Source organism: Nymphalis io, chromosome 17 (assembly GCF_905147045.1).
Source record: "Nymphalis io chromosome 17, ilAglIoxx1.1, whole genome shotgun sequence".
Lineage (NCBI taxonomy): Eukaryota > Metazoa > Arthropoda > Insecta > Lepidoptera > Nymphalidae > Nymphalis > Nymphalis io.
The window spans coordinates 10,203,432-10,217,194 of NC_065904.1; the positions used below are offsets into that span (position 1 = coordinate 10,203,432).

The following is a 13,763-nucleotide window of genomic DNA, read 5'->3' on the forward strand; positions in this document are numbered from 1 at the left end:
ATTTTATTCTATAAATTATTAATTATTTTTGCAGAAAATGAACACGAGAGTGTCAGAGTTACCAGATCCACAGGAGAAGAATAAAGGACAAGTCATATTAGACCATTCTAACGTAAGACATAACAGCAATTGATATTGGACATAAACCGACATTTAAACGAGAATAAGTCGTCCGATAGTAGCGAAGCTTTCTACGTACTATGTACACTAACTAAACGTATATATCTTAATATATATCATATTACTTTATTGGCTTACTCGGCATATTTTTTCCGACATGTTCAACAATCATCGTCATATTTACCTTCCTCATGTATAACTCCGTCCATTGGTAAAAACCGTATGAAAATCCGTTTAATAGTTTTTGAGTTTATCGCGATCAAACAGACATACGAGGCAGACTGACTGTGTTGTATAATATGTAGTGCTAACCAAATTTATCAAATCTATATATATATATATATATATATATTATTTAAGTTATATTTTAATTATTATAAATATATCAACGTTGCGAATGACTGCGATGTATATAATTTTATCTCTTGTACTGTCTCACTTACTCATACGGGTAACAATATGTCTATGGGTTTTGTTGACACTTACCATCTAGTGGCCCTTGCCAGTCTGCCTACCTAAGCGGTCATTAAGAACCCTATGAATTTGTGAATTTATGGCATTTTTAAAAATGCTTTCTATACAACAAATGACTAAAAAAATTTTAACTTCTGATATACGATCACTCCTCAAATATCGTAGACGTTGACACCTGTATAATATTTATTCCAATCATACACAATACTAAAAACAATTTGAAACTACATTGTATTTTTTTAACTTTTACTATTTCACACAATATATTGAGATTTTAACCGCGATCATATATTTTTAATTATTTTTGGCGGAGCTCCCAGTCGGTAATAACTATGTAATTCTGTGTTAAAATCGAAACATATAATCGAAATTAATACAACTACATGGTCAAATAATTTAAAAAAAAAAAACAAAAGAAGACAAAAGAAACAGAAAAAAAAGATAACGTCAAACTCAGCTCAACTCAACCTAAAACTCACTGAGAATAAAAAACTTATCTAGGGGATTGGTTATAACGGTGGGGGGATTGACCATAACCACCTAAACCATCCCTTACTATAATATAGTTTTGGCATTGTTACCTAAAACCCTCCTTGGATACTCTGAACTCGAAAAAACTAAACATTACTCATATTTATATGAGTTTTTTTCACAATTCTTGAGAATCGAATTAAACAACCAATTTCAAATTCTATTTTTTTCTTTACCATACACTAACATGCATTATTTTCGACATTAACAATTTTCAACCTTATGATTATCAAGTTAACGAGCAATTTTCTTTTGTGACACTCTTAAGTTATTATCTTTTTCCTTTGCAGGCAATGTTGGATAATATAAAACATTCCATAGTGCTTCTTCAAATAGCTAAGGTATTTATTTTGTTTAACTAATATTTTATACAGATCTTCCAAATACTTTCGAAATAACATGGAAATCGAAACAAGAATACATCGAATTATCGAACAATATAACACAAATACTTTATATACAAGTTTTACTTTATAAAATGAAATTTTTAACTCTGGTTATAAGGTTTTTTAAAAGGCATCTGGTATATTATTTTATCCCATAAATTAATTCCTATAAAAAATTTATCCAAGAAATAGGGCGTACTTATCAAGAGCATTCGCATGCAATATTATGTGCAATGTAAGTAATAAAGATGGTGTGAATACTTATCATACTTTCCGATCAGGGTACCTATCCAGCTCGAAGGACCAATGATGAATGAAACAAGAACTATATATATTATAAAATCAACTTTAAAAAAAACAATAAATGACATTGATATAATAAGCATAAATAATTATTACGAAAAATATAGCCAGCGCGATATAGAAAACCAAAAAAAAATGAGCGCCATCTATTGGCATTTATTAGTTATATACATATGATACTCTTGAATATACGTGTTTAACATTGATTCACTCGGTATGCACTGTACTCACTACTGCATTGTTCGAAATTGTAACATTATAACATACTATAATGTTTTCTTTATGTGTCTAGTTATATAATACTTGTTTCCGATACGTTACATAATATGCAAATGCTCTTGGATTGTATATATTAATACGACGATTATAACACTATATACAAGTAATGTTTATAAGATTGTATTTCGTTATTAAAATAATCCGTCTAAATTGCTGTAAATAATAAATTATTACTTACAAATCTGGATAATTATGAATATAATAATAAAGTGTTTAAAGAAAAGCAAGACCATAAGAATGTTAAAATATACATAAATATCGAATATGCATATCGAAAAAAATACTTTAAATGAATTTATGATAATATACATTTACTGGTGGTAGAGCTTTGTGCAAGCTCACAACAACACAACATCACAACGACACGAGGGACATAACATCTTAGTTCCCCAGGGTTGGTTGCGCATTGGTGATGTAAGCGATGGTTAACATTTCTTACAACGCCAATGTCTATGGGCGTTGGTGACCACTTACCATCAGGTGGCCCATATGCTCGTCCGCCTTCCTATTCTATAAAAAAATAATAATAATATTAAAAATTCCGTAGTTATAGCGTTAATTTAATATGAGACATTTTACTTTCAGAACACGGTGAATCCCGTTAATGGTGTGTACCAGGGACCGACAAATCCATCGCAACAACATATCAAAGAAGGTGAGGTTACATCTTTATTAAACTACCTCCGGATTCAATTATAATCTAATGCTTAGTCAAATATTACACATATGATACATTTTTAACGTTCGTCCGGTCTGGTTAGTAGTGTTTATACTAACAAGACTTAATCAATAAAAGTGAAATGAATGTAGACAAAAAATCTCCTGTAGTTAATTTCGGAAGATGAGTGTGTCAGTTTGTGCGATGCCATGTGCCACATGTATAATATTAAATTTAATACGAATTACTATGAAATATTATTAAAAAGTATCCGTCATTTCTTATATTAAACAATAATAATCTACATTTTTTAATCTGGCAACAAGAACATTGACAGATACTCTTTATGGCGGTAAAAATGGATTCGCTTTTAATTTCTCTTACAGTGATTGCGTGGTAAAATATACAATAAGAAAATTTTGTGATTGCGAATAATATTAGGAATCATTCATTCATTTCATTGAAATCTCGTTTTATTTCTGAGTTGAGATCAAGTTTTTTCACACGGCTCAATCAAAACGCTCTGAAAAATTAAAATAAGAAGGAATACTGTTATATGTTATATACTTATTTTAATTTAATACACTCCGACAACAATTGAATGTTGGAACATAAATGTATGTCTTGAGAGAGAGAGTTCGGTCCTTCTGGCTGGCTTAGGCCAGTCAAGGTACGGGCCTCGGGGTTGCCCCCTTTACCCGGGCTATTCCTCCTGTGTACTGTGACCGTCGCGTCATTTCATTCTGGCCCAAAGGGCCAGGGTCTCTGTGACCCAGTGGCTATTGAATATGTCTTCTATCTTGTCTTGAAGGTTTAATATGATCCAGTTTATTCTAACTCGCCGCTAGATGGCTCTGCAACACATCAACTTCTACCGTCGTCAGAGTCGAACACTGGCCCATGTCGGACCGTCTCTATATCTATCGTTTTTAAACTTTAAGTTGAATTTAATATTATAAAAATACTAAAAGTACTTGTACGAGCCTACTCAAATAAACTATATATACTCACTTTGATCATATTTAAATGTATAATGTGTCGCTCAACCATTTTAATTCTAGTATATATATAAACAAATATACATGTAATATTGTACTTAGTACTTAGTCGGATTAAACGTAGGCACGTAGTGTTACCAGGCAACCTTTCTTGTCCCCAGATCTGTCCCCTCGCGTGGAGCTGGGCTCAGAGTGTCGCGAGCTGTCGTCCCCCACACACGGCATCCAACCTCTCGATCACATCGATTCGCCCAGTTAGTACAGATTATATATAATGTACTATTTTTAAGTTTTGTTTATTTATTTATTTTTTCGGTTTCACGCAAACACTACTAATTGACCTATTAATTGATTTAACTGATTAAACTGATTGACATCGATTTTTCATATTATTTTATTATTTTCAGGGTGCATATATTCTATATTTTATGTTGTATGTATATGTATATATTTTATATAGAATAGGAAGGCGGACGAGCATATGGACCACCTGATGGTAAGTGGTCACCAACGCCCATAGACATTAGCAATGTAAGAAATGTTAACCATCGCTTACATTACCAAGCGCCACCAAACTTGGGAACTAAGATGTTATGTCCCTTGTGCTTGTAATTACGCTGGCTCACTCACCCTTCAAATCGGAACACAACAATACCAAGTACTGCTGTATATATATATATATATATATATATATATATATATATATATAGCTAAAGTAGTCGGCGAAAAAGTGTCGGTTCAGCCATTGAAGCATCATACATCTATATTATGTAAATAACACACAGTAAGCATTTTACGTTTTAAAAAAGGAAAAAATTACAATAATTTTAGCTACGTTTCATTCTCACATAGTATCAATTCGTATCAAAATCAATAACATATTTGTTTCAAGCGTTTTTGTATATAAAAATTGTCCCTTGCACTGGCAAATCGAACCGACCTTATCGATGAGCCGGTTGTTCAGTATTATTAAACTGCTTGTAAAATAAATTCATGCGTGAAAACGTCATTATTTAAAAGAAATAGCCTCGGAAAAAAAATATTTGACCCGTACGATTCCTTCGGGATGAACAGCTAGTTGTTTTAGTATGCATTATTTTTTTTATTTTTGTGTTTAAAAATGGTTCTGTAACTCTTTTGGTGTACAATAAAGCATATTGTATTCTATTCTAATGTTTGCATTCGATTATTATTATTATTACAAAAGATAACTATGTCAATTTCTTTTTTAAATCAAATTTAAAATAGTCCTTCTCGATTCCCACGCGACGCAAAGCTGCCCATAATGCAGGCCGCATTTCCACGCTGCATTCAATTGAATTAAAACTTCGTACTGTTGTCGTATCGTATCGTTGTCATATAAGTAACGTGCGAGTGATATCGAATAATAAATCAGTAACAGCCTGTTAATGTCCCACTGCTGGGCTAAGGCCTCCTCTCTCTTTTTGAAGAGAAGGTTTTGGAGCTTATTCCACCACGTTGCTCCAATGCGGGTTGGTGGAATACACATGTGGCAGATTTTCAATGAAATTAGACACATGCAGGTTTCGTCACGATGTTTTCCTTCACCGTTAAGCACGAGATGAATTATAAACACAAATTAAGCACATGAAAATTCAGTGGTGCTTGCCCGGGTTTGAACCCACGATCATCGGTTAAGATTCACGCGTTCTTACCATCTCGGCTTCAATATCAATAATGTTAATAGTTATAAATAAAGTTTTTATTATTATTATTTTAGTATTTGATTTAATACATTCGTTTGTTCAACAGGACAAGCGATGTCGTTGCTGGTACCGGACACATCGTACTCCTCGTCCGAGGGTGAGGACGACTTCTACGACGCTGACGACGAGCCGGCCGACACCGTCGTACCGGGGCCGAGGTGAGTTAGCCTTATGGATATACCAATTACAATTTTAATTAAAGTGTAATTACAGGTACAAGGGACATAACATCTTAGTTCCCAAGGTTGGTGGCGCATTGGTGATGTAAGCGATGGTTAACATTTCTTACAATACCAATGTCTGTGGGCATTGGTGACCACTTACCATCAGGTGGCCCATATGCTCGTCCGCCTTACTACTGTATAAAAAAAAATGTACTGCGGTGCAATTCTGTTAAAACTCATTTCGAATCTCATTTGTGAAATGTTTTTGTTATAATTATTATAGTCTATGTCGCGTAACGCATTGACGTTTTACGATCGTGTTCGAGTGATCGATGACTTTTGATTTTGTACGTTCTGAATAGTTTTTCATGTGTAAACATCTTAGTAGGGGCTAAATGAGACTTCGAGCGTCAAATGACTGAGCGTAAGATTTTAAACGTCAGATGAGCGTAAGATTTGTTATTGTAAGTGCGTAAATGTGTGCGTGAGATCGGTACTTGGTCACAAGTCAAATCTCGTGAGTACCTTAGCACCCACAGAATTTTAATATTTATGGGCCCTCGTCTCGGAGTTGATGGAGGATTATGTCGGAGGAGGATTGTGTATGATTTACCCAAGATAAAAACAAGGATTATGTCGGAGTCATATCAATCAAAATCGCCACTCCGCAAGTGGTTACGTTAGGTTACGGGTACGCTTTCGCATTCATCCGCGACCCAGATACGTACAGAATAGCTCTACAAGCTTACAAACTTTTACTGTTTATGTGTAAAAAAAAATCGTTTTTAAAAAAATAAATAAGGGATTCACTTTATTTTTTATTTTAGGAACGCATATGATCAAATGGGCAACGTAATAAAAAACGGTCACCGTCGTACATATACATTGGTAACAAGTAGTAACAAACACTAAAAGGTTCCCTCGTGACACTCTATGTTAGGCTAAAGTCAGAAAAACGACAAAAAAAATACTTACCCATCTAGTATATTATACCCAAAGATGTCGCATAATACTTACGCATATGCGCCCACTGGCACCAAGATTTTAATGTGCCTAGTAATTAAACAAGCTAGTATCGGAACACAGCAATGGAAATTACTGTTTTGCGGTAGGATAATTAGTGTGTGGATTGTACAAAGTAAAATGGGCCTAAACAATGCCTACCACTTGTACAATGTATGTGGTATACACACAATTTAAGCGCTTAAAAATAAAAGTTTGCCCGGGTTTGAAGCTGTTATTTTCGGTTAAGATTCAAATAATCAACCCACTACGCAATATTGGCTCTTAATCATTAATGTTATTCTATATGCTTCATCATCATCATCATCAATTACTGAATTGAATTAATGTACCGTGTACAAGGACACGGTAAAATGCTTTTTCCATTTAACGTTAAATATAAACGCTATTTTGGTCTTTATTCTGTTTATTTTATGGATGAAGTTGGCGTACACTACTTTATTTAATATCATGAAGCATCTATGACAAGTGTTGAGCAAATATTTTGTAATTGGCCTCGTTTTGTGTCTGATTTAAAGCGTATAATGTCAGGTACGTATATTATCATTAGGTGGCTGTTTCCCTCGACATAATAATAATAATGTCCTCCAGACCGATTTCGGCCACGGCGGCCAATCTCAAAAGAGATTAGCCAACTACGCAGGAGATATTATAGTGCACATGTGTGTGCGCAGACACAGGTGCACTCTCTATTCCCTCACTCTCATAATCCGATGGGAAGGTAATCCGACACGACCGGAAAGAGTTCAGGCGCAGGACCAACGGCTGTACGTGCTTTCCGAGGCACGGGAGTGTACACACTTCCAACTTCCAGACTCTGGGCTACTAGTGAGCATTTTCTGACAGAAAAACCCAATTTAATTTATTGGCCCGATCTGGGAATTGAACCCAGGACCTCCGGGTCTGTGGCCTTACATCAAGCCATTAGACCAACGAGGCAGTCAATTATTTTCTCTTTATTTTAGATATTAATCCACTAATTTATATGTCTATATTATTAGTCAGGTCCCACGCTATCGCTATAATCAAAATGTCCCACTGCTGGGCTAAAGGCCTCCCCTCCTCATTTTGAGGAGAAGGTTTGGAACTTATTCCAAAACGCTGCTCCAATGTGGGTTGGTGGAATACACATGTGGCATAATTTCAATGAAATTAGACACATGCAGGTTTCCTCACGATGTTTTCCTTCACCGTAAAGCACGAGATGAATTATAACCACAAATTAAGCACATGAAAATTCAGTGCTTGCCCGGGTTTGAACCCACTATCATCGGTTAAGATTCACGCGTTCTCACCACTAGGCCATCTCGGCTCATATATATAATAAATAAAATATAATAAAAAGAAAGTTTAAATTCGCATGAATACTTCCAGTAATTAAATACTTGCAATCGCGGGTTGGTAACGTCCCATCTATGACAGAATGCTCAAATGTGTCAGAATTTTATTTAGCACGTGCAGGTTACGGTTTACGGTTTAAGTTATTATTTCTAAAAAAATACAATACAATTAATAAAGAAAAACTAAAGATTTGAGAAAACAATATTAACATACTTAAATGTTATATGTATATGCAACACACGGGTGGTACACAAAAAGAAGGAACAATAATTTAAACTCGTCATTTAAAATAATGTATATATAACAAAATCAAGATGCAACATTACGTATCATTTGTGTTACAGCAATTAGATAGCAATTAAATTTATCGTCTTTAGCTAATTTACAAATTAGAATATGTAAAAAGAGGTTATATATTTTGTAATTATGTGCAAAAAGCATCAGCTAACCTCACGGTGTTATTCTCCTCCGATTGCGATATAATAATAACTTACACACCATATGGCCAGATTTTAAGCCATTGACTAAGATCTCTGCTTCCTTGTGATATACGGAATCGAAATGTAATTATTGTTGACTCTACTGGCCTTGATAATGTCATCAGACGGAAGGGCGAGTACTAAGACTTAATATCTCAGAATACGTGTCCCCAGTGAGAGTGACCTCCCGCTTAGAACGTCGTCGACGTATCGTAATAAATAAGGGACCTCGACCCCGTCAGCGAAGCTGTGTGTTTGACATGTGTTTCCTAATAATTTATTGTGATTGTCGCATAGGTCGCGCTTGGGACACCTAAGGGTCGAATATTGAGGACAGATAGAGTAGAGGAAACGAATTTCTTTTTGAAATGCAGAGACGCACTAAGATATGATTGTGTGTAATCTTCTATTTAATAGAGCTCTTCGTCTCAACTCTTATCTTTTACTTCAAGAAAATTAATTACTGTTTAACACAAACATTAAATATGTTCATTTGAACACGCACAAATAGATTTTTTTACATCTTAGTTGCCGAGGTCGGTGGCGCATTAGTGATGTAAGGAATGGCTATTATTTATTGCGGCATCAGTATCTATGGGCGATAGTGCCCACTTATCATCAGTGGCCCATTCCCCGTGTTCCTTACAATAGTAAGGAGACATGAAAAATAATCTGAACGGTTTGTGTATAAATAAACATTTAAACAATCAATTGCAGTAAAAATTTAAGTACTTAAATAAACAACTATAAAAATATGTATTAATAGTACAGGAGGTTTGATATGTTTTATGAAAACAATAATACGCGTTTGCTTTTTATATGCAAAGTCATAATAGTACTTGTCTATGTTACTATGTATTTTTTTTGGTTTATCTTTCTATGATTGACCTATTTAATATGTTAATATTTGTTTTTTTTTCGCTTAGTTTGTTATGTTAATTAAGATAACCCTTTATTTATGTTACTGATTTTGTTTTGCACATATAGTGGTAAACCTTTGAGTACGACGCCCAGTTATTTAGGTCCTATTGTTAAGTATTACTTTTTCGTCGTCGTCGCATTGTAATATTATAAAACATTATACGATCGGGTCAATAACCCTTGTTCTATTTTCATGACATGCGAAGACATATATTTTTACACTTTTTCTCCATAAGCCTTAGCTTAGCTACTCTTTGATGTTTCCGCATTCATGGCGTATATAGGTAAATTGCGTGACCTGGGTCGGGTCAACGACCCGCGCGCTGTTATCGAATGAAGTTTTACGATAGGGCATCGTGACCTTTCCGTTTGAGGGTTATGGCTGTGATATATGGGGGTTTTCCTGATTTCAATGCCACATTAGAACCCTGTAATTTATATAAATTAAATTTTTAACCGAAGTGTACAGGTTCTCACTCGAGCAAGCACCGATTTTTCGTGTATTTAATTTGTGTTTAAAATTAATTTCGTAATCCCGAAAAACAGTATGTGTGTCCAGCAAATGGAGCAGCGTAGTAGAGAAATTACAAACTTTGTTTTAAGAAGACAGAACGCTTTAACCCAACTTAAAATAACGGGCACGGCGGCCAATCTTAAGAGAGATTAGCCATCTGCGCACATATTTTAATACACAAGTGTGTGCATAAACACAGGTGAACTGTGATAATCTGATGGGAAGCCAATCTGTCACGACCGAAAAGAATTAACCGAACTATGCAACATTTATATCTCTTCTTAGTTGAAAATAGAAAATGAATTTTTTTATTTAATAAATAGCAACTTCAACAAGATTTTTCCTTTATTAATCGATGCTAACACTAATATATTTTGAGGTGTTGCTCGGTTTTTACATAAATTTAGTTTTAAACTTTACATTACTACTATCCTTTAGCTTATTAACATTCGAAGTAAAACCTACCACCACACCGGTTCGAAATTGAATCACTCGGACCTTAAATGAACCAGCGAAAAAAGCTGAGCGAGGATTTTGGACAACTTCGTTTAACGACTTAAATGTTTAAACATATTTAAAACTTGGGAGGCGATACTTAAGTCTGAACAAAGTAAGGGTAACATAATAATTAATAAACTGCCTTAACCAAAAACCACACATGCAAACATAAAGAGAGATAGAAAACAAGTGTAAATACAGGCACAAGCGATATAACATCTTAGTTGTCAAGGTTGGTGGCGCATTGGCGATGTAAGGATGGTTAATATTTCTTACAGTCCCAATGTATTTGACGGTGTCCACTTACCATCAGGTGACCCATTTTTGTTTTTCTTTTTCAAAGATGTCTAGCAATTTGAAGGAGTTACTAATGGTCCTATTTATCTCTCAAATTAAGCGAAAATCTCGTGCTAGGACGACAATAGCACGAAGGGTGAGGATCGAATTTACGACTCTTACATCAGTTTATATTGTAGCTTAATTATAAAATAAGCTATTATAATAAATAAAAAAAAACATTTAATGTTATATTTCAAATAATTAACATTACAGCTTCTATCTATATCTAAGCCGCAGAGCTGGTACTAGTTACTGGTGGTAGGGCTTTGTGCATGCTCGCCTGGGTAGGTACCACCCACTCATCAGATATTCTACCGCAAAACAGCAATACTTGATATTGTTGTGTTCCGGTTTGAAGGGTGAGTGAGCCAGTGTAATTACAGGCACAAGGGACATAAAATCTTAGTTCCCAAGGTTGGTGGCGCATTGGCTATAAGCGATGGTTTGACATTTCTTACAATGCCAATGTCTAAGGGCGTTTGGTGACCACTTACCATCAGGTGGCCCATATGCTCGTCCACCTTCCTATTCTAAAAAAAAAAAATATTATTATTATACACTATTTGAACTAAACGTCATCCGTTCCGAAAGCAGGCTAACGTTCAGATCGATGCCGAACCTATTTCTGCATCGCATCTCCGAAATATAACGATGACCTCGTTCAAAGGCAATTTATACATAGATAAAAGATTGATCGGTTTTTTCAATCAAATCTCACGGAAATATAAACAAAGTATTATTGACCTCATTTTTCTATGTAATTTAATATTCGCTTGTATTTATTAATGTTTACATATATAACTAGTTTTTATCCGCGAATTCGTCCACACGGATCTTTTTTATGCGTTGAATATTTCCTGCATAAAACGTGAACTAACTGTTAGATGTTCTATTAAAATTGATTCATCTTTTTTGAATCGTTCCTTCTCTTTCACAAGAGCGGAATTCTTTGTCGAGCATTTACGAGAGAATAATTTAAAAAAGGTTTTTTTTCGTTCAGCTTATATACAATTTGAGTTTAAGAATTGGTAGTTGTTTCATAACCATAAACATATAAATACATGTTTTTAGACTAAAATAAATATATAGATAAAAAATATATTTATACAATCGTCTGATGTATGTATTAAATGAAATTAATGCAAACTATATTAAAACGCATTTCCGAACGGAAAGCAATAACCTATTAATTGTAATTACATTATTTAATCAATTATATTTTACGTACACGTAACATTCTATTTATTCACATAATTTATATACCAGCTATCGAAATGTTTTGCGAACATACGAAAGCACTTTACTTGAAATAGATATATTTTTGTAGTTTACAATTAACTGACGGTTATATTGTACTCGATTCGTTTGGTGTTTTATAACCCTTATATCGTCGGGGGTCGTTTTCGCCCTAATTAAAATAAAGCTATATATTATTACTATTACAGACTTCTATTGTATACTTTTATACTTATCTGTATTTTGACGATCAATAATTTTTTTTTTCATTTTAGTAAATTAGAATTTTCTTATTAATTGTATGAAAAATCGTTTTATTAAATCTCATCAATTATTAGTATTTTTTCTCACGATACAATGAAATGACGCTTACATGAAACTCAAAAAATAGTCAAATTTATTCAAAATTATTTTTCGCAACTCACGTATAAATGAAAAATTTATAAAGCTATAGGTTTTAAAAAAAAAATACTTAATTTTTAACAGAGGGTATGTATCTTCTACAGTTCCGGATGTCCATATACTCTCCCAGTTAAAAAGCACACCGCATCACTGCACCGTCTAATTAATAGTGTTAGACGTGACCTTTATAAATACAAAAACATAAAAATCGATACAACCTCAGGAATGGGGTTAATTACTATGAAAATGCTCACAATACTTTTCACGGGCGCGACTCCGATAACGGTGGATTGTTACTACGTGTTTAAAAACTTGGCTTTCCTGGAATTGTAGCCAAAATTACGCTTGCGTTTGAATTTGGAATGTTTTTTTTTTAAGAATTACGATATAGCTGCGTTATTTTTATAAAGTTATAATCAGTAAATTGTATATATACGTACCTTACTTATAATTATAGCCTACTGAAATAAGTATTGAATATTATGATTTTTATAATATTTAATACATTTTGAAATCACGGAAAATCCTTAGTTGTACAGTTTTTTGTTTTGCAGAGAGTAAATGGGTCTTGGTTTTAGTTACAGACGATAAGTAATCGCAACGGCACGAAGGTATTTATAATTAATTTTTATACCGTCAACGATGCTGCTAACGAGGAGAACTTATATTTAAGTTATGTATATTTTTTTAAATTTATTTATAAAGATTCATTTATAAGTACTCTAGAAACTTCCAGAAAATAACGAAATTAGTATTGAAAACCGGATTTAAATCCATCGTGGTTTTTTAGGATAATTGAGCGAACACATACGACACAATACATACACGACACGACTGTGTGTTGTTTAATACTTGTAAAATATAATTAGGTTATTAATCCACTCTGAAAATATTTATTTTCACACGAAAATGAAATTAGTACATCTCTGTTTGGTATAAATATTATCATTTATATATGTGCATGTTTATGTTGACCCGAATACATAATTTTGTTACAAATTATAAATATATTTAACAGCATAAAATCGCGTGCTTGTAATACTAAAATTTAAAAAAAAATACTTAAGGTATTAAGTTTTTAAGGTTAGCAACACTGTCGATAAATGTACTATATGAAATCAACGTTACTACTTTTTTGTTACCTGAGAAAATTACGGTTGTAAGAAAAGGTACGGTCAACATAAATATTAATGTTGTTTATATTCACCGAGCCAAGGACGAGAAATTAGATTTAGATGTAATCTTAAATTAGTGGTGTTTATTATACAGACCTTGATATCGGCATACTACCTCCATAAAACAGAAGGCCAGTGTTACCTGTATGTATAATTAAATATATTACCTGAATAAAAAAGATTGCCGTCTCCAAA

General features: G+C 33.6%; 1 protein-coding gene across 3 annotated transcripts in view; it reads left to right on the forward strand.

Annotated features, from left to right (window-relative positions):
* The window catches only part of LOC126774667 (oxysterol-binding protein-related protein 9), a 94,705-nt gene that overhangs the window by 36,834 nt on the left and 44,108 nt on the right, over positions 1 to 13,763 (forward strand). For 2 of the 3 annotated variants that reach the window (XM_050496196.1, XM_050496195.1), the window contains exons 4-8: positions 35 to 112; positions 1,416 to 1,466; positions 2,679 to 2,748; positions 3,911 to 4,003; positions 5,523 to 5,634. In XM_050496196.1, coding sequence (XP_050352153.1) covers positions 35 to 112; positions 1,416 to 1,466; positions 2,679 to 2,748; positions 3,911 to 4,003; positions 5,523 to 5,634 — 404 coding nt within the window. The remainder of the gene's footprint in view (positions 1 to 34; positions 113 to 1,415; positions 1,467 to 2,678; positions 2,749 to 3,910; positions 4,004 to 5,522; positions 5,635 to 13,763) is intronic. The other variant, XM_050496197.1, reaches the window with a different exon arrangement.